This window comes from Oncorhynchus kisutch, linkage group LG2 (genome assembly GCF_002021735.2).
Source record: "Oncorhynchus kisutch isolate 150728-3 linkage group LG2, Okis_V2, whole genome shotgun sequence".
Lineage (NCBI taxonomy): Eukaryota > Metazoa > Chordata > Actinopteri > Salmoniformes > Salmonidae > Oncorhynchus > Oncorhynchus kisutch.
In genome coordinates, this window is record NC_034175.2 from 43,810,130 (window position 1) to 43,832,780 (window position 22,651).

The 22,651-nt window shown below is 41.9% G+C and overlaps 1 protein-coding gene across 2 annotated transcripts in view; it reads left to right on the forward strand.

Annotated features, from left to right (window-relative positions):
* The window catches only part of LOC109866716 (mitogen-activated protein kinase kinase kinase 20-like), a 55,538-nt gene that overhangs the window by 30,371 nt on the left and 2,516 nt on the right, over positions 1-22,651 (forward strand). The window contains exons 4-16 of one of the 2 annotated variants that reach the window (XM_031795199.1): positions 1,846-1,947; positions 2,349-2,414; positions 2,589-2,617; positions 2,744-2,881; positions 7,142-7,228; positions 7,631-7,705; positions 9,608-9,714; positions 13,870-14,005; positions 19,925-19,969; positions 20,083-20,113; positions 20,233-20,369; positions 20,514-20,576; positions 20,667-20,765. In XM_031795199.1, coding sequence (XP_031651059.1) covers positions 1,846-1,947; positions 2,349-2,414; positions 2,589-2,617; positions 2,744-2,881; positions 7,142-7,228; positions 7,631-7,705; positions 9,608-9,714; positions 13,870-14,005; positions 19,925-19,969; positions 20,083-20,113; positions 20,233-20,369; positions 20,514-20,576; positions 20,667-20,765 — 1,115 coding nt within the window. Of the gene's footprint in view, positions 1-1,845; positions 1,948-2,348; positions 2,415-2,588; positions 2,618-2,743; positions 2,882-7,141; positions 7,229-7,630; positions 7,706-9,607; positions 9,715-13,869; positions 14,006-19,924; positions 19,970-20,082; positions 20,114-20,229; positions 20,370-20,513; positions 20,577-20,666; positions 20,766-22,651 lie in introns of both variants that reach the window. The other variant, XM_031795191.1, reaches the window with a different exon arrangement.

A 22,651-nucleotide genomic window follows, 5' to 3' on the forward strand; every position in this document is an offset into this window, starting at 1 on the left:
GTACCATGTTTCATGAGCTGAAATAAAAGATCCCCGAAATGTTCCATTTGCACAAAAAGCTTATATTGCTCAAATTCTGTATACAAATTTGTTTACATCCCTGTTAGTAAGCTTTTCTCCTTTGCCAAGACAATCCATCCACCTGGCAGGTGTGGCATATCAAGAAGCTGATTTAACAGCATGATCATTACACGGGTGCACCTTGTGCCGAGGACAATAAAAAGGCCAATCTAAAATGTGCAGTTTTGTCACACAACACAATGCCACAGATGCCTCAAGTTTTGAGGGAGCGTGCAATTGGCATGCTGACTGCAGGAATATCCACCAGAGCTGTTGCCAGAGAATTTATTGTTTATTTCTCTACCATAAGCTGCCTCCAACATTGTTTTTGAGAATATGGCACTACATCCAATCGGCCCCACAACCGCAGACCACGTGTAATCACACCAGCCCAGGGCCCCCACATCCGGTTTCTTCACCTGCTGGATGATCTGAGATGAGCCACCTAGACAGCTGATGAAACTGTGGGATAGAACAACTGAAGAATTTCTGCACAAACTGTCAGAAACCGTTTTAGAGAAGCTCATCTGCATGCTCGTCATCCTCACCAGGGTCTTGACCTGACTGCAGTTCGGCGTCGTAACAGATTTCAGAAGGCAAATGCTCACCTTTGATGGCCACTGGTACACTGGTGAAGTGTGCTATTCACGGATGAATCCCGGTTTCAACTGTACCGGGCATATGGCAGACAGCGTGTATGGTGTCGTATGGGCGAGCGGTTTGCTGATGTCAACATTGTGAACAGAGTGCCCCATGGTGGCAAGGGGGTTATGTTATGGGCAGGCATAAGATACACACAACAAACACAATTGCATTTTATTGATGGCAATTTGAAAGCACAGAGATACCGTGACAAAATCCTGAGGCCCTTTGTCGTGCCATTCATCCGCCGCCATCACCTCATGTTTCAGCATGATAATGTCGCAAAGATCTGTACACACTTCCTGGATGCTGAAAATGTCCCAGTTCTTCCATGGCCTGCATACTCCCAGACATGTCACCCATTGTGCATGTTTGGGATGCTCTAGATTGACATGTACGGCAGCGTGTTCCAGTTGCTGCCAATATCCAGCAACTTCGCACAGCCTTTGAAGAGGAGTGGGATAACATTCTACAGGTCACAATCAACAGCCTGATTAACTCTATGCATGGGAAATGTGTCACGCTGCATGAGGCAAATCAGGTCACACCAGATGGTTTTCTGGTCCACGCCCCTACCTTACTTTTAAGGTATCTGTGACCAACAGATGCATATCTGTTTATATTTTTGGTGGTTGGCAACCAACTTTAAGGTGAATTACCGTCACAAACTGGGCTGAAGCGTGGACCTTGTTCCTCTTTCAATCACCGAATGAGTAGATGGGAGGGGCGGGACTTGCAGCACGTCAAGCATCTAAACTAGAACCAAGTTATATTTTAGCGCCTGGTTATGCAGACGCAATGCCGCCGGTTTGGTCAGCATTTAAGAGCTGTTCTAAAAGACCGCCTGAAATTTCAGCTAGTTTTCAGTTTTCCCCTCCCCACTCAGACCACCCCAAGACAGTCCTAGCAGAATTCTTGCTGGAGTAATTGTTCTTTGCTGAGAAGCTATTTTTGTTTCTTTTTGACCATTTTAATTGAAAACAATCACAGTAAGGTACTTCATTGTTACCCAGAAATGATTTGATATTGAGATGAAAACAGCTGCATTTGACCTTTAACTATAGTATAAAGACATATTTGATAGTGCAGAGCAATGTAAATGCTATTTTGAGAGTCTTATAATGGTATGTGTTTTCACCACAGATTATGCCAGTGGAGGGTCCCTGTATGACTACCTGTCCAGTGCAGAGAGTGAGGAGATGGACCAGGAACAGGTCATGACTTGGGCCATGGAGATTGCCAAAGGTACAGTCATGATTCATTGTCTTAGCTCCTTTAAAACATGCAAAGGTACGTGTTCTTGTCGAATTTTTTTGCAAAGCCATTTGACTAAACTTAAACACTGACTGAGATTCCACATTTGTTTTAGCTCATTAGCAACTCAGCAGTAGAATATATTTCAGATATGTACGCTCGGGGTCTATTCCAACTCATTGAGAACAATACGGTCTCATTGAGAACAAGTGAAGTCAAAACACGAAGGCCTACATGTGATTAATCTGTGTCCTTAGTTTACATAAGTAATGGACATTGTGAGGAAGGCATGGATGAGGCATTTAGGAGAGCACAGATTAACACAGACTTGTTTATATCAGCCTGGTTGCCCATTGATTGGTCAGAGGAAATGTGCTTTATTTCTCCATCAGGCATGCACTATTTACACTCAGAGGCCCCGGTCAAGGTTATCCACAGAGACCTGAAGTCCAGGAATGGTAAGATTTCAGATTCATCTTCATCATCTCGCCTTCTGTTATGTGTCTGAGTCTATACAAAAGACACGTCTGGTCTAACGGATATAGCCAGAGGCAAATATTACATAAGCTGAATTAGAAGAAACCTGAATATACATATTTTTCCTGACTTGACAGACATGTTTTCTATTGCAGTGGTTGTGACGGCAGACAGAGTTCTTAAGGTACATTTGTTTGCACATTCCTGAATACATGGGATCATACGTTTGCATACTGGTTTTACCAAAAACCTTTTTCTCCCAACTCTTGCTAAAACCCGGGCCTTCACCAGTACATGTTTCCCTGTGTAGATCTGTGATTTTGGGGCATCCCGGTTCCACTCCCACACCACACACATGTCCCTGGTAGGCACGTTCCCCTGGATGGCCCCGGAGGTCATCCAGAGCCTGCCTGTGTCTGAGACCTGTGACACCTATTCCTACGGCGTGGTGAGTGACCAACACATAGGACACACACTGACCACAGATCAGCTGTTCATACTCAATCCAATAGTTACTGAGACTGGGCTATTTTTCTCCAGCTGATTCTGCAAAACAATCTGCTTGTGATGTTCATATGTATCGGCTCATACATAGACTTTTATTTACTAAGTACAGAAACCATCAGAGAAACTTGTTTGACTTGGGACTGAATCAGCTTGGTAAGGAAGTTGCTTAGTTTGTAGAGGAAGCCAAAGAACAAGTATGGTTAAGAAAAAGCTCTAATGTCACTGTTGCAACTGCAGGGCTGAGAGAGTAGACTGTCAATCAACCAGTACCTAGCACTTGAAAGAACAGACTTTTCAGAGATGACATTTTCATGCCTTCATTACTGCCACTGGAAAAGTAGTCGGGAGCGGCATTATTGACCTTTTGTAGAAGTGCTAGCAGCAGTTCCATATGTTTTCTTCCTAATTTCTATCATCTTTCATCCCTGAGTAGAGAGTTTGAAGCCTGGGCATATTTATGTGTGTGTGTGTGTGTGTGTGTGTGTGTGTGTGTGTGTGTGTGTGTGTGTGTGTGTGTGTGTGTGTGTGGTGCTGGCTGTGCTGGCTGCATCTGCTCGCTACATTCCTGCATGGAGAAGGTGTGAAGTGTAGAGTGACAGAGCATATAGGGGACGCTCTGAGTCACCTAGCCAGTCAAGGGCCTGACTCCTGAGTGACATAAATAGTCAGTGAACAAAGAGCAAGGCCTGAGGTCAGGTCAGCCAGTGTCTGGGTCAACCCACTGTTCTCTATCTCAATCCACCTACACTCCACCTGGAGTGTATTTACCACACACAATGTCATTTACTGTATTGTTATAAATGTGTATTATGTGTAGTGACTTGTATGATTTGCCAATTTGCCCTTCATTCAAGGTTTTTTTTACTCTCCAAATATGGAAACAAATGTATAACTAAAGTCTTAGTCTGTGTTGTATCTCAGTTCAGTGGAAGACTCTGACCAGACCATGCATTCTGTGGTGTAGATGGGTCTTTCTATAAATAATGGGGCCGGTGTGTGACATTGGATAAACATTTCAGAATGGTTTGAACAAAAATAAAAAGGACTTTCATGCATTCCACATGTGCACTTGGAGGAATACAAGTGAATATATGCAAATTGGCCCATATCTCCACCTATAGTATTCAACAAAATAGGCCTAGGATTATACATCCTTTAAGCAGGGTTCATACAGACATTGTCAAGTCAAATTCAAAGACTTTCAGAGACTTTTTCAAGCACTTAATTGTAATTTTCAATGACCGCAATTGTACAATTGTTATACAATTGTACATTTTAAATAATTGTACATACAGGGCCTGATTATAGAACCCCGCTCCCCCCAAAAAGTGTCAATAAAGTAGGCCATTACCACTTTAAGAATAATGTATTTTTTAGGCCTTGCCAATACATTGGTATTTCAATTATTACTACATTCTAAAATACAGTATGTGAGAATAATGTGGACATTGCCCGACTAAATCGTTTGGATGCATGGGGATTTTTCTATATCCTATGTGGTCGTGCTTCTACACCTGCATTACTTGCTGTTTGGGGTTTTAGGCTGGGTTTCTGTATAGCACTTTGAGATATCAGCTGATGTACGAAGGGCTATATAAATAAATTTGATTTGATGCAGGCACACATGAATAGCGGTAGCATTAATCTCACCATTTGAATCTCACCAGCATCAAATTGAGAAAATGTCTGATTTTCAAGGTAGGCCTATTCCAGGAGCCTACTTGAATTTCTGAGCTCCAAATTCAAATTCAAGTAGGCTCCTCCATGCTCCTTGTATTGTTTAAAAATGCAGGTCTAACATGGAAAACAAAATGTATTTATCATGTTATTTCATTACCAGATGATATTGTACAGGCTGTGTACGGTAATTTGTCATTATATCCAGAATAATGAATAGAAATAGCTTTGGGTGTTGTGTAGTATTGACTATTGCGCAACTGCATACAGTAAACTGTCCAATCCGAGGCACAAAAACATATGAAAACATGAACTCGTTACCGTGATGCTTTTTTTCTCTGTTAAAAAATTGAATGAGATCCTGCTATAAATAAAGCAGACAACAATAGATGATCAACATCAATTCGCTAAGGATCTTAGATCCAATGTGGATCCCAGCACAACTGTCTTCACTGGCGTAAGGAGTGAGACACCAAAATATTCTGGACATTCCTCGCAAAACACAATTTTTTTCCAGCACTTGGGCTGTTGTCGCATCACATGCGCTATCACAACAGCTGTTCACTACTTGACTGTCATTCAGAAAATTCCTTTCTGGGTCAGATGATGATGATGTGTGAAAATATTAAGGCACAACTAATCAGCTGGACACCAAATCAAATCCAACGACTATTATGTATAATTATTGAAGAACCACGTTAATGACAATATCGATTTTTAGGTTTTAAGTATTAAGGTGAGGTGACTCTTTCGGTTAGAAGCATTCAATTTTCCAATGCATTTGGATATGTGTGCCGATGAAATCTGTTTTCACCCCATAACATAAGGAGATGTTATGTACTTACACTGCATTTCTGCGAGTGTCTGAGAGTTAGATCCAGGATTCTACAGAGTTCAAGTTCAATGTCTATTTTAACTGATTAATGATTAATATATGATATAACGACAATTTACACTGCCATAAATGCAAGGACAGAAAAGTTATGTTTTATGTCGCAGGATTTTGAACACATTTGTCAAGACACCAACCATAATAAAGCATAAAACATTTCAATGAACTCTTGAATTTGATTGAAAATAGCTATTATCCCTCAGAGGACCATCCTCAGTGAATTTCATAAAAATATAAATAGTGAAACATTAATAAAGTTATCCTTTTTAGTTATGTAAACATATTTTGTATAGTTCTGTCACCAAATAATTAATTAAAACTCACTGTTTTGCAATGAAGGTCTACAATAGCCTTAACAGCACTCTGTAGGGTAGCACCATGGTGTAGCCGGAAGACAGATAGTTTCCGTCCTCCTCTGGGTATATTGACTTCAATACAAAAACCTAGGAGGTTCATGGTTCTCACCCACTTCCATAGACTTACACAGTAATTATGTCAAATTCCAGAAGACGGTCTTCAACCTATCAGAATTTTTGCAGCATGAACTGAGATGTTGTCCACCCAATCAAAGGATCAGAGAATGAATCTAGTACTGAGATCATAAGCTATAGCTAGCTAGCACTTCAGTGCATAAAATGCGCTGAGTAGTTTACTCAAGAGAGAGACAGAGAATAGTTGACATTTTTTTAACAAATTAACTTAATCAAAAATGATAGAGAAGCAAGAGAGAGAGAGATTTCCTTGTATTTAAAAAAAACCTTTCCCTTAGTGAATGCAGCTAGCTAGTTTAGCCTACTCAAACACTCGGAGAGGGATGCTACATTATGTTAGCTAGCTGGCTTTGGCTATCCAACACTGGAATTCTTCCAAGTCAAGGTAAGCTAAACTGCTTGCTGACTGTATACTGTACTGCATGATTGTAGAAAGTTTACTAATGCGTTAGCTCTATTAGCTATTTTGACTATAGCGTTAGCTAACATGGTGACAATGGCGTAGGCTGTGTGTAGAGGTTAGCGGTTATGATATGAAGGTTTGGTTTGGAAAGTTATTTTGCCTGGTCACAGACAGCTGATGTGTTGTGCACTGAAGTCCACAAGCAAAGGGAAAAGTTGAGAGGAGAGCGCATACTGTATATACGAGAAGGAATTATAGATCAGCTACATGCAGGAAAGAGTGTGCAAGGTGGTATTGAATGTGTTAGTGTCTGTGACCTTGATTACTGAAATTTATCTCGAACTGTGCACCTACAAAAATGTAATTCATAAGCTAGGTTGTAGCAACCTCATGATGGGTATAGGGAACATTTGAGTATCATGAAGTAGCCTGAACCTATCGATGGTACCATGAGCTGAGTGAATGGAATATGAATGACTGTCATCCAATATGCTGTAATAGAAATAAGGCCATGCTCATAAAAAAAATAATCGTCCTCCCTCATATTAAACGGCACCGACCGCCACTGATCTTAATGTAATGACATGAAGAAAATTGGCAGATTATTATCAATGACTTATCATCAGCTGTAATAAGTTATCCAGTGTAGGAAATCCTCACTGGTACCCTAGTTTATAGAAAGACCTAGATGCATTTGCTCGTTGACTGACCATGACCCCTCTCGTTTCCCTGTGTCAGGTTCTGTGGGAGATGCTCACCCGGGAGATTCCCTTTAAAGGCTTGGAGGGTTTACAAGTCGCCTGGCTGGTGGTGGAGAAGAGTGAGGTACAGCTGCACTTCCTTTTTCCTCATTATGCAGTCTTCTAGGAACAGATTGACTGTAGATGTACTGTAGCTTCCTCTATCTATGCTAATAGATTTTGTGAAGAGACAGATTCCTGACAGTTTTTCTTAATGAGCCAGTGTATCTTTGCAGGAATCATTTCAGTCATCACACACCAGTATAACTAGTTGGGGGATCGTCATATGGGCCAAAGCCAATTGATCCCACTCATGCAATATCCGCATTCTCAGAACCAGGTCTCCAGTCACATAAGTCATCCGTATATTTGACCTGCCTCCTGACATGCTCTAAATTCATATTCTGACCTCAAAACTGAAAGCTGAGACGACTGCAATCCTTTTAGTGATTGTGTGTGTGACTGTGTCTGTGTCTGTCTGTTCCAGAGGTTAACCATTCCCAGTAGCTGCCCAGACAGTTTCGCTGAGCTGATGAGGAAGTGCTGGGTGACTGATCCCAAGGTACGACGTCCTCACACATACCCACATTGTCACGCACACAGAGATCCTATTGAATTATATGTAATTCTATGCTATCGTACACATACAGTTGAAGTTGGAAATTTACATACACCTTAGCCAAATACATTTCAACTCAGTTTTTCACAATTCCTGACAAAAATCCTAGTAAAAATTCCTTGTCTTAGGTCCGTTAGGATCACCACTTTATTTTAAGAATGTGAAAAGTCAGAATAATAGTAGAGAGAATAATTTATTTTATCTTTTATTTCTTTCATCACATTCCCAGTGGGTCAGAAGTTTACATACACTCAATTATTATTTGGTAGCATTGCCTTTAAATTGTTTAACTTGGGTCAAACATTTTGGGTAGCCTTCCACAAGCTTCCCACAATAAGTTGGGTGAATTTTGGCCCATTCCTCCCAACATAGCTGATGTAACTGAGTCAGGTTTGTAGGCCACCTTGCTCGCACATGCTTTTTCAGTTCTGCCCACACATTTTCTGTAGGATTGAGGTCAGGGCTTTGTGATGGCCACGAATACCTTGGACTTTGCTGTCCTTAAGCCATTTTTCCACAACTTTGGAAGTATGCTTGGGGTCATTGTCCATTTGGAAGACCCATTTGCGACCAAGCTTCAACTTCCTGACTGATGTCTTGAGATGTTGCTTCAATATATCCACATAATTTTCCTTTCTCATGATGCCATCTATTTTGTGAAGTGCACCAGTCCCTCCTGCAGCAAAGCACCCCCACAACATGATGCTGCCACCCCCGTGCTACACGGTTGGGATGGTGTTCTTCGGCTTGCAAGCCTCCCCCTTTTTCCTCCAAACATAGCGATGGTCATTATGGCCAAAAGGTTAGATTTTTGTTTCATCAGACCAGAGGACAGTTCTCCAAAAAGTACGATCTTTGTCCCTATGTGCAGTTGCAAACCGTAATCTGGATATTTTTATGGCGGTTTTGGAGCAATGGCTTCTTTCTTGCTGAGTTGCCTTTTAGGTTATGTCGATATGGGACTCGTTTTACATTGGAATTAGATACTTTTGCACCTGTTTCCTCCAACATTTTCACAGGGTCCTTGTTCTGTTGTTCTGGGATAGATTTGAACTTTTCGCACCAAAGTATGTTCATCTCTAGGAGACAGAACGCGTCTCCTTCCTGAGCGGTATGACAGCTGCGCGGTCCCATGGTGTTTATACTTGCGTGCTGTTGTTTGTACAGATGTACGTGGTACCTAAAGGCGTATGGAAATTGCTCCCAAGGATGAACCAGACTTGTGGAGGTCTACAATTTTTTTTCTGAGGTCTTGGCTGATTTCTTTGGATTTTCCCATGATGTCAAGCAAATAGGCACTGAGTTTTAAGGTAGGCCTTGAAATACATCCACAGGTACACCTCCAATTGACTCAAATGAGGTCAATTAGCCTATCAGAAGCTTCTAAAGCCATGACATCATTTTCTAGAATTTTCCAAGCCGTTTAAAGGCACAGTCAACTTAGTTTGTAAACTTCTGACCCACTGGAATTGTGATACAGTGAATTATAAGTGAAATAATCTGTCTGTAAACAATTGTTGGAAATATTACTTGTGTCATGCACAAAGTAGATGTCCTAACCGACTTGCCAAAACTATAGTTTGTTAACAAGAAATTTGTGGAGTGGTTGAAAAACTAGTTTTAATGACTCCAACCTAAGTGTATGTAAACTTCCGACTTCAACTGTGCATACTCACACATACCACTGTGCACAGTAGACTCAGCACGCAAGTCAGTACTACAATGGATAATACTAAAGAGTAATGTTATGTTACATACAGTTACCCAGTCCACTAGTCTTGAGTAGATATATATACTACATGTCTGCTTATGAATATCAAACTGTTTTGTTTCGTTTCCACCTAGGAAAGACCCATGTTCAAACTTATCCTTACAACCTTGGAGACCATGTCCAATGACAGCAAGCTTCCAGAGCAGTGCAACTCCTTCCTACACAACAAGGCAGAATGGAGGTACTGAGATCATACTGTATGACTGCAATCCTCTCCATCTCTTCTAGACCAACACCGCTATATTCTAAGGATACGCCAGAACTGTTTCAAATCAATAGGCCCATCTATGCGCAAGTGCTGCTTTTGTGGGCCACTAAATGTCTGAAGGGATATTTGGGAGTGTGCATACAGATCTTTTATAATTGCACTGATAACATAAAGGCATCAAATATCTAAAGAATCCCCCATCTGGATCTCCTTCCTCTCTATACCCATAAGGTCTAAAAAATAATCAACATCTTTTTCAAGTCCAAGTGTTTAATTGGCCTGCATGAGCAGCTGGAGGATTAGTGATGTTCAGCACAGCCTGGGTGTCAGCTGCTACTGATTTCTCTCTCTCTGGGCTTTTCTACGCTCACAACTCTTCATAGAGACGTGTCCAAGCAGGTGAGCAGCTCAGTAGTGAGAGTCGATCAAGAACATGTGCATTAGAGTGAGGGAAATGTTGCACACCAAGTACAGTCGTAGTAGCTAGCTAGTAAGAAACGGGAGAAGATTGGAGTGGTGCGGCCTGAGCTCCTCTTGCATCAGAGGCAAACAGGTTGCAGGAGCGATGTGTTATAGTTTCTCAGGGTGGCAGGCAGTTAGAGCGTTGGGCCAGAACCGAAAGGTCACTTGTTCGAATCCCAGAGCCGAGAAGATTTTAAAAATCTGTCGACGTGCCCTTGAGCAAGGCACTTAACCCTAATTGCTCCAGTGTCGCCATTGGTATTGGCTGACCCTGGCCGCGACCCCACTCTTCCAATTCACATGTCTACAATACAAACTTGTACATATATAAGCACCCTACAAATTATTATAATAAGTAAGTGTCCCACTGATGAAGGCTCAATGGTATTGTCAATTCTGGCACTTGAAAAAAGTCAAACTAGGAGTAGGTGTCCTGTATTTGCATCTCAGGAGGTTGGTGACACCTTAATTGGGGAGAACGGGCTCGTGGTAATGACTGGAGCGGAATCAGTGGAATGGTATCAAATACATCAGACACATAGTTTCCAGGTGTTTGATGCCATTCCATTTGCTTTGTTCTGGCCATTATTATGAGCCGTTCTCCCCTCGGTAGCCTCCGCTGACAAATGGCTCCTGGTGTTGGCTATATTAAATCTGGCCTCATGCTATGTTTCTTCTCTTTTATCAGACTGTTAGTCCAGTGAACAGTGGCTGGCTGTCTCATTAGCTATCAATGCACTCATTTGTGTAATAGTGTCAGTTAGAAGCTGCTCACTGCTCTGTAACGATGGCTCAGAGGGCTCTTGTTGCAGTCTATATTAAGGCAGTTTGCACATGGTCCAGTAGAGCATGAAGGGACTCCTCTTTTCGCTGTTTCTCTGGCACCTGTCTAGATCAGGGAGGAGGAGCAGAGAGGGGGAGTTAGTTGGGGAGGAAAAGAAAGGGGGTAGTTAGAGTGCTGTGGGAGGAAATGTGAGAGGTATTAGAAAACCTGTAAATGAGCAGGATAGGACTAGAAATACAGAGAGTGTTTGTCAGGAAATGGATAGCAAGAGAATCAATTATGAGGGAAGTTTCAAGTATTAGTGGAAAGTATTTGAGGGGATGGGAGGGAGTGTGGGAGGATGCATGAACAGGGCAGGAGTTCCTGTCTGTGTCACGTGCCTGGTTATAAATAGTTACTTTGGGAGCCGATTGTCTTGGCCTCTGACTCAGCATGGCTACCCATGGTGCACCACACAGCCCCACCTGCTGGGCAAAGCAGACCCGACCACTCAGTGTGTGAACCACATTAGCAAACACACTGGAAGGTAAGTGTTCCTCTACTGTCTGTGGCCTTAGAGCTGTCACTAAAAGGGCAGAATCCAAACTTGAGAAACACATGCATAACTTTGAACTCTTGTGTATATTGCATGGATGTCAGGGAGAGATATGTGTTGGAATCTGAGTTAAGCACAAGTACCTCAAATCAACAGTTTAACACCAGTATTATATGTGTTGTGGTGGATGATGTTGGTTACTAAACACATCAGGGGTGTCATACCTTAGCTCAAGACCAAAAATATAAAGTAGGCAACAACAACAAAAAAGTAGACTTAAATCCCAATGGCTGTTTAGCGTATTGGATGGCTGGTGTGAGTTTGCTTTGCCTGTCAGCTGTTTAGGCAGTGCGCTGATTGTTTTGAATTGAATGTTGGCATTTGAACTTGTGCTTTTAAACCTTGCTGTAATCTGATAACCAGGGATAATTTGAATTGGGAATTGGGAGTTGAGGGAGCCCTCTTTCTTGGTGATCATCCGCAACCAAAACCTATACTGAACAAAAATATAAATGCAACATGCAACAATTTCAAAGATTTTACTGAGTTACAGTTCATATAAGGAAATCAGTCAATTTAAATAAATTCATTAGGCCCTAATCTATGGATTCTACATGACTGGAAATACAGATATGCATCTGTTTAGGGGAGACATCTGTGGCATTGTGTTGTGTGACAAAACTGCACATTTTAGAGTGGCCTTTTATTGTCCCCAGCACAAGATGCACCTGTGTAATGATCATGCTGTTTAATAAGCTTCTTGAAAAGCCACAACTGTCGGGTGGAAGGATTGTCTTGGCAAAGGAGAAATAATCACTGGCATGGATGTAAACACATTTCTGCATATAATTTTATAGAAATAAGCTTTTTGTGCGTATGCAACATTTCTGGGATCCTTTATTTCAGCTCATGAAACATGGGACCAACACTTTACATGTTGCGTTTTATATTTTTGTTCAGTGTATATTATTGATAATAAAATATAGGTTGTGATAGCTCTAGGCCTAATTGATATTTTCATTCATTTGCCCAGTAGGCTAGTGCAATTTTGGTTTCATGTATGAAAATACATGAATGTATGAAAATAGACACAATTGAACAACTTGCTATTTAGAGCATCTGCCCCAAAATACATGTCCTGTTTATGCCAAATGTGCATTTTCACGAAGTGACAGAATGCTAATATTCAGATAATGCAAATCATGAATGACTACTTAGGCCTACATCATCTTCAGCCTTCATTCATAATCCCTACCTGTCTCTGATATAATGCATTCCCACCTCTCAGTCTAGTTTGTCCACCTTCCTGAATTAAAATGAGATATTCTACCAGATCAATCATGCTTGCAAAACGTCATTAAATATTGCTAAGTTATGGATCTACTGCTAGAGGTCCTGCACGTCTTATAGAATATTAGCTCAAAAATGTTGTGGAGCTCCTAAACAGTACCGGCACCTATTTCAGTCCACGTCAAGTACTGGCTATAGTGTAGCTGTAGGGCTGTTTTTTGTTGTTGACATAATGAGCAATCAGATATCGCAACTGCTTTGTAGGCAACACAATGATATCAGAAGGAGACTAAAATGGCCCGGGGAAACCTTTTCGCGGACCCGCCCCCTCGTTGGCTGTATTAATATTTCGGAGCCGCCGTGTTGACACAAAACGTTTCAATATTCTCTGAGCAGCCTTGTTGATACAATGCTATGCTTTCCCTTCCCTGGCAAATGCAGAAAACTAGCTTGGGCGCCCACATTACGGGGCAATCAGAAGAAAATGTAACTACACGAAACGCATAGGTTTGACACTGACATGTAAAGGGCCCTGACATTCTTTGAACGAGTTTGTTTGTCTTCATGTGCCCTTGTCTATTGTAAGTAAGTCATTTGATGTAGACCTATGCCTTTTTTATTTCAATGCATGTGTAGGATTTATCTGGCATAGTTTGCTTCCGCGGTCAGCTGTTTTATGCACTAGTTACTTTCACATTGTCTGCTTTTGAAGTCGGCCTGGTTGTGACTTGATTGAGTGAATTATGCATCTTTCATGTTGCACTGTATGCACCGTTCTACAAGTAAATTAGTCAATTAATGATGAGTGGGAGTTGAGTAGTGGTTGACATTGTACACGCCGTTCCACAGACCTTTTAACCTAATATTGCGGATAATAATTCATTGCTGGGGTCATTTTGTTTTTGCTGTTCTCCAAATAGCATTTGAGAGTTTTTAAATCTCTGTAGAAATGCAGCAAATGAGCTTCAACTTCGCACACCCCACCTCACTTTGCCATACCCTCGGTTTAACTAAACTGACGCCACTGAAACGCATCCCTATGTTGTCTGTGCTGTAGCTGTGAGATCGAGGCCACACTCGAGAGACTGAAGAAGTTGGAGAGGGATCTGAGCACCAAAGAGCAGGAACTGAAGGAGAGAGAACGACGCCTGAAGATGTGGGAGCGCAAGCTCATCGAGCAGTCCAACACCCCGGTAAGTTCCTCAGGAGCCAATACCCATTGCACCCCACACCCTCAGCACAACCCCCACACACCGTCTTGTCCCTGAAAATGAACAGCACCCCAGCTTAGCACCACCTTCACTGTGTTGGTCCATGTGTCACAGCCTATGTTCTTGGTCACAAGGGGAAGCAAATAATTCAGTTTACTTCAGATTTCAGTCTGGAATGGCGGGAAAATATAAAACTAAGGCTCTGGCTAGGCTCACTGAGTCTCACCGATGGGCTGTTGTGTTGAGTAGAGGTATTAGCTCATGGTGCTACTCTGTGTGGGACTATGTCACTGAGCCCCCATTGGCCATCAGTGATAATTAGAGGTCAGTGTGATTGTAATGTTGGTAATGCCAATGTTGTCACGCTTCGCTGCTTGTGTGTATTTGCCTATACTACCCTTTCTATGTGAAGCTTTCAAAGGGACACCCCACTCGGCCTTGGCCTCCTGTTTCTGTTATTGCTTTGGCATGCAACACATTTAACCTAAATATTACCTTTGTAGTTGGATGTGTTGGTTGGATTTGTTTACCGCACTTCCACATTGTAGCACTAATACTTTGTTTTGTCCATTGTATAATTGCATTCTACAGCCATGCATTGGGAATGTCTTACAGTGCTTTGCCTTGGCATCAATTTGACATTAGTTGAAATTGATACATGCACTGATGTATTGGGTAAGAATCAGTACTGTCATCCTGAGAGATGTTATCGTGTCAGCTATCTCTTTGTGTTCTCCCTTTCTCCTAACTTAATCTGTCCTGTAGACTCCAATTGTTTCAGTCCAACCTTCTCTGATAATCCAATTTACTATATCTCTCAACTCTACTCTTCTAGTGTTTGACAGTCACCTTTTCATAATGGGTATAAAAACAAAACACATTTTAATCATTCGTCTTGGTGTACAGTGTGTGGTCAAAGACTGATTTCCTTCCCTCCTTTTCTTTCCCGTTCCTCTTTTCCTCCCTCTTCTTCCCTTCCTTTCCTCTCTCCCCCATCTTTCCCTCTCTGCTGTTCCTACCCGTGGCGGCTCAGATTAGCACTGAGTCGTTCTATGAGTCTAAGACGGAGGAGTCGAACAGTTCGGAGATGACGTGTCAGATCACATCCTCCAGTAACGGGGAGGTGGAGGGGATGAGTCTGCAGGTCATGATGAAGGGCTTTGGGGACATGTTTGCCTTGGACATGGGGGGGCTCCGTCCTGCACTCTGGCATGCAGGGCAACATGCAGGCCAAGCAGAACTCTTCCAAGTCCAGCAGTGTCAGAGAGGGCCGCAAAATCAACATGGCCTTTGGGATGTCAGACGACAGTGATTAGAGCAACCTGATTGGTAGCATCCGTAACATCTGTCCATCAATCACTTTGGCCTGTGTCTAAACTGTGGTCTTGCAGCAAGCTCCCATGCATATTCTTTTTCACATTACTGGTGTTATGGACACCATCTTCAAACATTAGATCATTCATTACTAATAGCTTTTTATTCCTTGACTGTTTTTGTTGTTGTTGTTGGAACAATCCATTTTTCACACATTCTTTTGAAAAACAATAAAGCGTATCCAAAGATACAATACTTGTTGTAGCACAGAGATGTTCTTCTCGCCTTATGAACACAATGTATTAGAAACCTTCCTCCTACATGGCTCACATGGATGTCATTAATGCCTAATGTACTGGATGTATAGTGCCATGCTGTAAAGAGTCATGTGAGCAACTTGCATTGAGGAGGCAAAGCTTTTATGACGTTTTGCTGACATTAAGATTGGCCAATTTGTTCTGAATGTGGTAGAGTGCAGTTGCTCTGATTGAGTCTCTCACCAGGACGAGAATGTACATGTTGTGTCCCTCAGCTGACCCTGACTCATGTCAGCAGGAGAGAGAGAAAAAGTTTCCCGATATCCATGTTAAACTACAGACTTCCTGTGCTCTTTTTCTGTAAATACAGTGTTTGGAATATTTGGATTTCAGGCCTGCATACCATGGCTTATTGGTGTAAAGGGCACTACAGGTGTTTGTGAAGTCTCGCTTCGTGTGCTGGTTGACAGCTGCATGTTATAGATGCATATAATCAGGATGTTTGTGAGGAGTACCATAGACCTTCGACTACAACACCTTGACAGGGGTAAGTTCTCATAGACAAAAGGCAACTATTAAGGACCTTTATTCCACTAACTCTGTTATTCAGTGGTAGGTTGGCCTTTCATTCAATTATTTAGGAAGTAATAACAGTATCTCTTTGGAGAGATGATATGAAATACTCTTTAGATGGCTTCTCTAAGCTAATGATTATCTTTCAGCTAAACATGTATGCATCTGCACCAACAGTTTTGACCACAGACAAAAGTGTGTTTAACCATGCCCAAACTGAGCCTATTGAAGCTCACCTTAACAAGTGCCATCACCAAATGCCCTGTAAATTCTGCTATTTATGGTCAAATGGGACCTCATCTCTTCTAAACATATCCAATATGGAGGATATTTCTGTCTGACTCTGGCCCTACAGGTTCCACCTATTTCTACTTAGTTGATGTATGTTTTTGTATTCTGTTGTGTAGTTCTTAAACCTAGTCACTCCGAAACACATCCATTGACATAGACAATAACCAACCGATACACCTCCTGATGTGAAAGTCAACCACTTTGTAAGGTATTTTCAGGACATCGAATACCCAGAGTTGCAATATGATCTATGCAAACTTCAGCACCTTGGATTAGTCCAATTCCTTGGATTATTCCGATAGTTATGGCACACAATTAAAGAGACACTATTAGACAGACTGCTGTTTTGATATGAACATGTTTTTCTGCAACCTCTACTGTTCCTTGTTTTTCAATAAACATTTTCTCATTAAACTTCCTGCTTTGGTTCTTTTACTCTCCCTGTTTTCTTACATTTCCTTCTTCTTCGATGAGGTTTGACGGCGGTTGGCATCCAGTAAATGTTGCATTACCTCCACCAACTAGACTGTAGTATAACTCCCTTATACTTTGCATGAAAGAGTCAAATACATGTAAAATACCCTACCATCTAACCCTACTCTCATTAAAACCCAACCACCCTACTCTACTATTTAAATGTTTCTAGTCCTACCTCAGGCCAACAGCCTGAAAGGACGGTACACACTACCACTCAACAAACCCTTTAACCCGGCAACTCTTACTGAAGCATATATCATATTTTGGCCTATCCCTCTGTACTGATACAGATCTACTACTCACACAAATCCTGTCAGGATCCCTCCCCCTTGACCCATCTTCCTCAACTTTCTTCACTACCTCAGCATACGACACCTTCTGCTCTACTGTAACCCTGGTAACCTCAACCTGCCTCTCTTGCACCAGACACTTCTGATCCCCAGCTCCATGGGCACCCCAACAATCAACACATACAGCTTCTTTCCCCAATGTTACACATTCCTTTGTCTCATGCCCTTCTGCACACTGCTCACACCAAGGACCCTCCCTCCTACACACTGCTGCCATATGCCCATAAGCTTGACACCTGTTACAACGTAACAACCTGTAACAAGCTTTTACGAGATCTAAAATATCCTGACCTCACTTTGTTGGGCAGACTCAACATAAAAACTCTAAATAACAGCCAATGACTCTTCTGTTTCACCACCCATGCCACCTTGTCTGTGTTGCACCAAACGACGAGCATCACAAACACCGGGAGTCTTCCCCTTCAGTTGGTCAACCTTCACATTTACTGCTACCCCAGTAATCGCTCCTTTCAATGGCGCCCTTTTCTTGGGAGCAATTCAAGTCACATCTATTGTCCCAATTAGTTTGGCGCGAAGCCTCTGCTCCTTCTGACCAGCAGAAACACAAACAATTATCACAAGACCACTTCGGGTTACCTTCACCGATTCCACAGTACCAAACACCTTTTTCACACACTGAAACAACAAATGGATCAAACAAAAGGCAGGGGTCCACATCTTCCAAAAATATCCCTCCTACAGTCACCGACTCGTCTTTATCCTGACCATCAGTGCAAGCCTCAGGCTCCGAGGACTTCACCACACCTGCCCTGCCACCTCTGATAATTCACACTCACTCACTTCCATTTCTCCCCCTGTCTTCAATCTGGCGTAGGTCTCACACTGCTTCCACTTTCTGCCATTCTTTCGACAAACCATCTCCCCCCCCCCCCCCCCCCCCCAAAGTGTTTACCTGACTCGAGCTCACCCTCTTCCTCCGTCTCTCTCTTTGACCTCCTCTGCCTCTCTTTTTCCCTCCATTCCTCCTCCGTATATGTATGTGTCTCGTTATGGTAATGTTGTACTTCTCCTAACATTCATCTCATTCTTGCCCTCTTAAGGGATGCCATTCTCCCACTATCATCCTCAATCTTTGTCTTCTCACATTTCCTCTTGGTTTTCCCAGTTTTTTGTTTGTTGTTGTTACCTTGAAACTAACGACTAATTCAAAAACGTTACAATAACTTCACAACAAAGGTTTGTTAGCCACAAAATTCCGAATGTGGCCAAGACAATCAGAAACATTTTGTGCTGGGAGAAAATGAACTAAATGTGACTGGTGTTAGAAATATAACTTCAGATGTGGTCTGGAATAACTATGTTTTAACATGTAAGACCTGAAATCAGTCATATTACATTAATTGATTTGCATTAGACCCATGTTCACACTAGTCCTCAAGGTTTCAAATAAATATATAGTCAATGGTGGGACTTCTATCATTAGCTAACTGGGCACCACTCATACTTGGCGCAGAACATCAATTTGTATTGTATATGTTACACTTACGGACAATGTCTGCTTAATTGCCCCTGCGGGGATTGACAAAGTCATGTTGAATTTGTGGTGTAGCCACTAGCCAACAAGTTTCCAATGCTTTTCCGCCTCTATAGTGTAATCAACTTGCTACAGTATACTCCCATTCCACATGGGGGCAGAGTTGTGTGAACTACTGAACTCCTCTTCCCTGCCAAAGGAATCCCAAAGGCTGAGCAATTTCTACTGATATCCCCCCATCCTTCCCCTCCTGTCATCAATTAAGATCTGTTTCAATTTGTCAACAGTATGCTAAGGATTTTATTAAACGATTTGAAGTAATTTGTGACATACAATATGACTCCTGTAATCGCGATATTATGTCACTTTAATTAGGCAAAATCTATTATGGAACTGTGGCAGTAGTGTAGGGGTGGTGTTTTTTTATGTCATTACTTCCGAACCATACCACTGGAGTAGACGAAAAATGCAGCTGGGGGCGAGGGACTTCAGAAGGAGGCTGCAAAGAAGTGTATCGCGCTAATTCTAAAACGGCCCTCTTTGAATGCGATCTGTTGAGATTGCCATTCATCTCAGGCTCTGGGCTGTTATACGATTCCGTGGGAAGCAAATAGAGAATGCTCCGATTAGTAATTAATGTAGTCATCTTCCCCTCAATTCTCCCGGTGCATCGTTTCTGCCACCACATAGCAGCCTCGTGATCATAATGATGAAATTTGCATTTTGTCTGGCTACTTTCTGCCTGTTTTATACTTAATGAACAGTAAACGATTTATCTTTAAAATGCATCATGAAAGACCAGTCAGATGGGCATTGGACACATTTTAGTTTAATATAGACATTTAGGACCCAGTCATCTTGATTGCAGAACACTAGCTGCAAAAACCATTGCTATAAGACATGGTAAACATGTCTTGGAATGAAGTAAGCCTGTATGTAATGTATACTGTATGTAATGCACCGATGTTCATAATGATTTACTTGCACACATGAATGCAAAATCTGTGTCAGAGTCCAAACATAAAGAATAGGCAGCATTTCTTTCTTTTGAGCTGTGCACATTTGTACTACGTGACCATTAGAGCAGTATTCCCCAGTGCTAATTCAGTTTTGTCTTCTTCTTCATTCTTTTTTTTTTACACAGCTCCTTCCCAACCTTCAAATTCATTCCTGGACAGAGGAACATGTGGTCAGTATCAACATGTATCAATTGATTACTTATTTAATTTACTTGAGCATTAATAACCATTTATGCCTCCATTGACTATGAATAGTAATGCTTTTCCAATTCCATCCCCACAGTACTTTTGGATGCAGCAGATATTTGGGGCGGGTATGTACAAAGTCACCATATAGATTTCTTATACTGTAGGTATGTTCAAATGAATAAACCCATCGTTTTGGCGTGTATGTGTTTTTAATTTGCATTTGTTTCCCCCGTGTTCTCAGAAGAGGGGGCATATGGCATGCAGCTGTATGGTGACCTGTTTAAGGAAAACCACATCACTGGCAAGAGGCTGCTGCTGCTCACGGAAACAGACATGCGAGACCTGGGGGTCAGGTCCAAAGGTCACATCATGCACCTCAAGGTACCATATTACCTTTCACACTAGCATGAACTAGCCAGCCATTTCACAATGTGTCCATATGGTATAATTATTGAAATTGAGCAATATGCTCATACTAATTATTTTGAAGTTTGAAGTCTATGTATAACATGCTTTCTCCAACAGAGTGAAATTGAGAAGCTAACCAATGACTACATTGGGCTCTTCCACTTCCCTCCACTAATGAAGGTACTGTATGTCCTTTCTCTTTAATGTTATGAAATGGTTGGCATTGTTTACTGTTACAATATGTTCCGTCTGGAAATCTCTGTTCCACAGGATGCGTGGGCAGAGGAGGAGGAGGAGGAGGAGAGGAGGAAGATTGTTAATCTGGAGCTGGTGTTTGGGTACCACTGGAAAGCAGGAACAGGTCACTCGGTAGGTTTTCATGTCTCGGGACTTTTTTGTTGTTGATATTTTGTCCCTGCATTTTCAAATGTATCTGTAAAATAATTTAGTCTCAGTTCTGGTTTGGTTCAAATGCATATAGTCATAGCAAACTTGTCAGATAAGATTGAAACTGGTATGTCAAGATGGAAATGCTCATCTTCAAGATGTTGTTTCTCTAGGTAAAGATGCCCATATGTTCCCCATCAAACTCAAGCAAACACTGACCAGTTTCACTGGGCTTGCTTTGCCTTCAAGACATATCCTTAAAGAGAAACAGATTAATAAATATTTCATATAATCCCATCCACCCCCACTTGCTCATCGTCCTTTGTTAGGGTCTCAAACGTTGGAGAGAGGCTGCTTCTCCACTTGCTTTTTGAATTTCATAAAAAAATTGCCCATTTAGCCAGAAGTCATTTTCTTTTTAAAAGGCAAATGTTATTTAATCTTTCAGCTGTTCATTGTCCCATCATAAATAGTCCCCTTTCAGTGAGTTCGGCGGGGCTGAAACGAGCCTGCTAATTGCCTCCCATTTCTTCTGACATGTGGTGCTTTAGTGGGTAGAAAACACAGCAGGGAGAAGGAAACAGGAGGCTGAGAAAATGAGAGCTAATTATTTTCCCCTGCCTGGTGTCAGGTTCTGTGTCAGCCTTGTTTTTACAAACTGGAAGGTTTTTTTGCACTAAATAAAACAAACCCGCACTGCTTTTTTTCCCGCCTCTCTTTGCTGGCGGTGTCATGGTAGCAGCTGCACTTCTCAAAGACAAAATGAGGGCCTGCGATTGTGCGGCCACCATCTGACAACCACTGAGGGTCCCCTACTAATGAGGATATCACCGCGCAGCCAAGAGAAAGGTGCTGAATTATGTATGAGTTGTCATTAGAGCAGACGCACTCCGGTCTTGGGCATCATTATCAGACATTGTTTCTGCTGGAGTGATTAGACCAGCGTGGACCTGGGGGCCCTGGTGCGACTGGCCAGGGCCGACACAGGGCCGCTGCCTGGTGTGTCTCGGAGCCAGAGCCTTCCTCACACTTGCTCCCCCTTTGAGCCCCGGCCAGCCCCTGGGGACGGTGCAGGAGTGGGCTGAGGCTCCTCAGACGAGTGTGTTAGTGGCACTTCTTTGATGTCTTCTTCTGTGATCCTTCCACACAATAGATTGGTCCACACCGTGAACCCTGTGTGGTTAAGCAGTGACCTGTGGCTTCATGGCTGGCTTTTGGGGATGGCAAAATCATTACTGCTTTGTCAGCATGCAATATTCAGAAGGAGTATGGCGTTGGGGTTTGCTCAGATTTGTATTTCCTAGTGAGGATTTGATCCCTATGTCCATTGAGCAGAAAATATTGAAATACTGACTTTACTTTCAGCTAACTGGAATAATATTAGCATTACACTGTATTTTTTCGACAAAAAATAGCACCATGTGTCAAGATTCTGCAAACCATATCCACTACAGGAAATAATCCTAGATATCCACCGTAGCAACTTATGTTTACCCCTGAAGTAAAATAAATGTCTTTGCAAGCATTGGTTGTTAATATTCTCATTATTATTATTCATGTTTGACCACTTGTTAGGTCATCCTTCATGCTATGATAATTCAAGAGACATGCCATCCTCTATGATTCTGAGAGCACATTAGAAAAGTGTGGGGAAAGCACTCAATATTCAAACATTATGTCTTAATTGAATGTAACTCACACAGGATACTAGGTGAAAGCAGAATTCAAATCTAAAAGTATAACATAACTTGTGCTTCTGTCAAATTTAATCAGAATTTCATATACATTCACATTACAGAAATGTTCAGTTCTAAGGAACTACCTCTAGGCTGTGCTGTTGGTTTAGGAAAAAATGAAGTTAGGTTCTC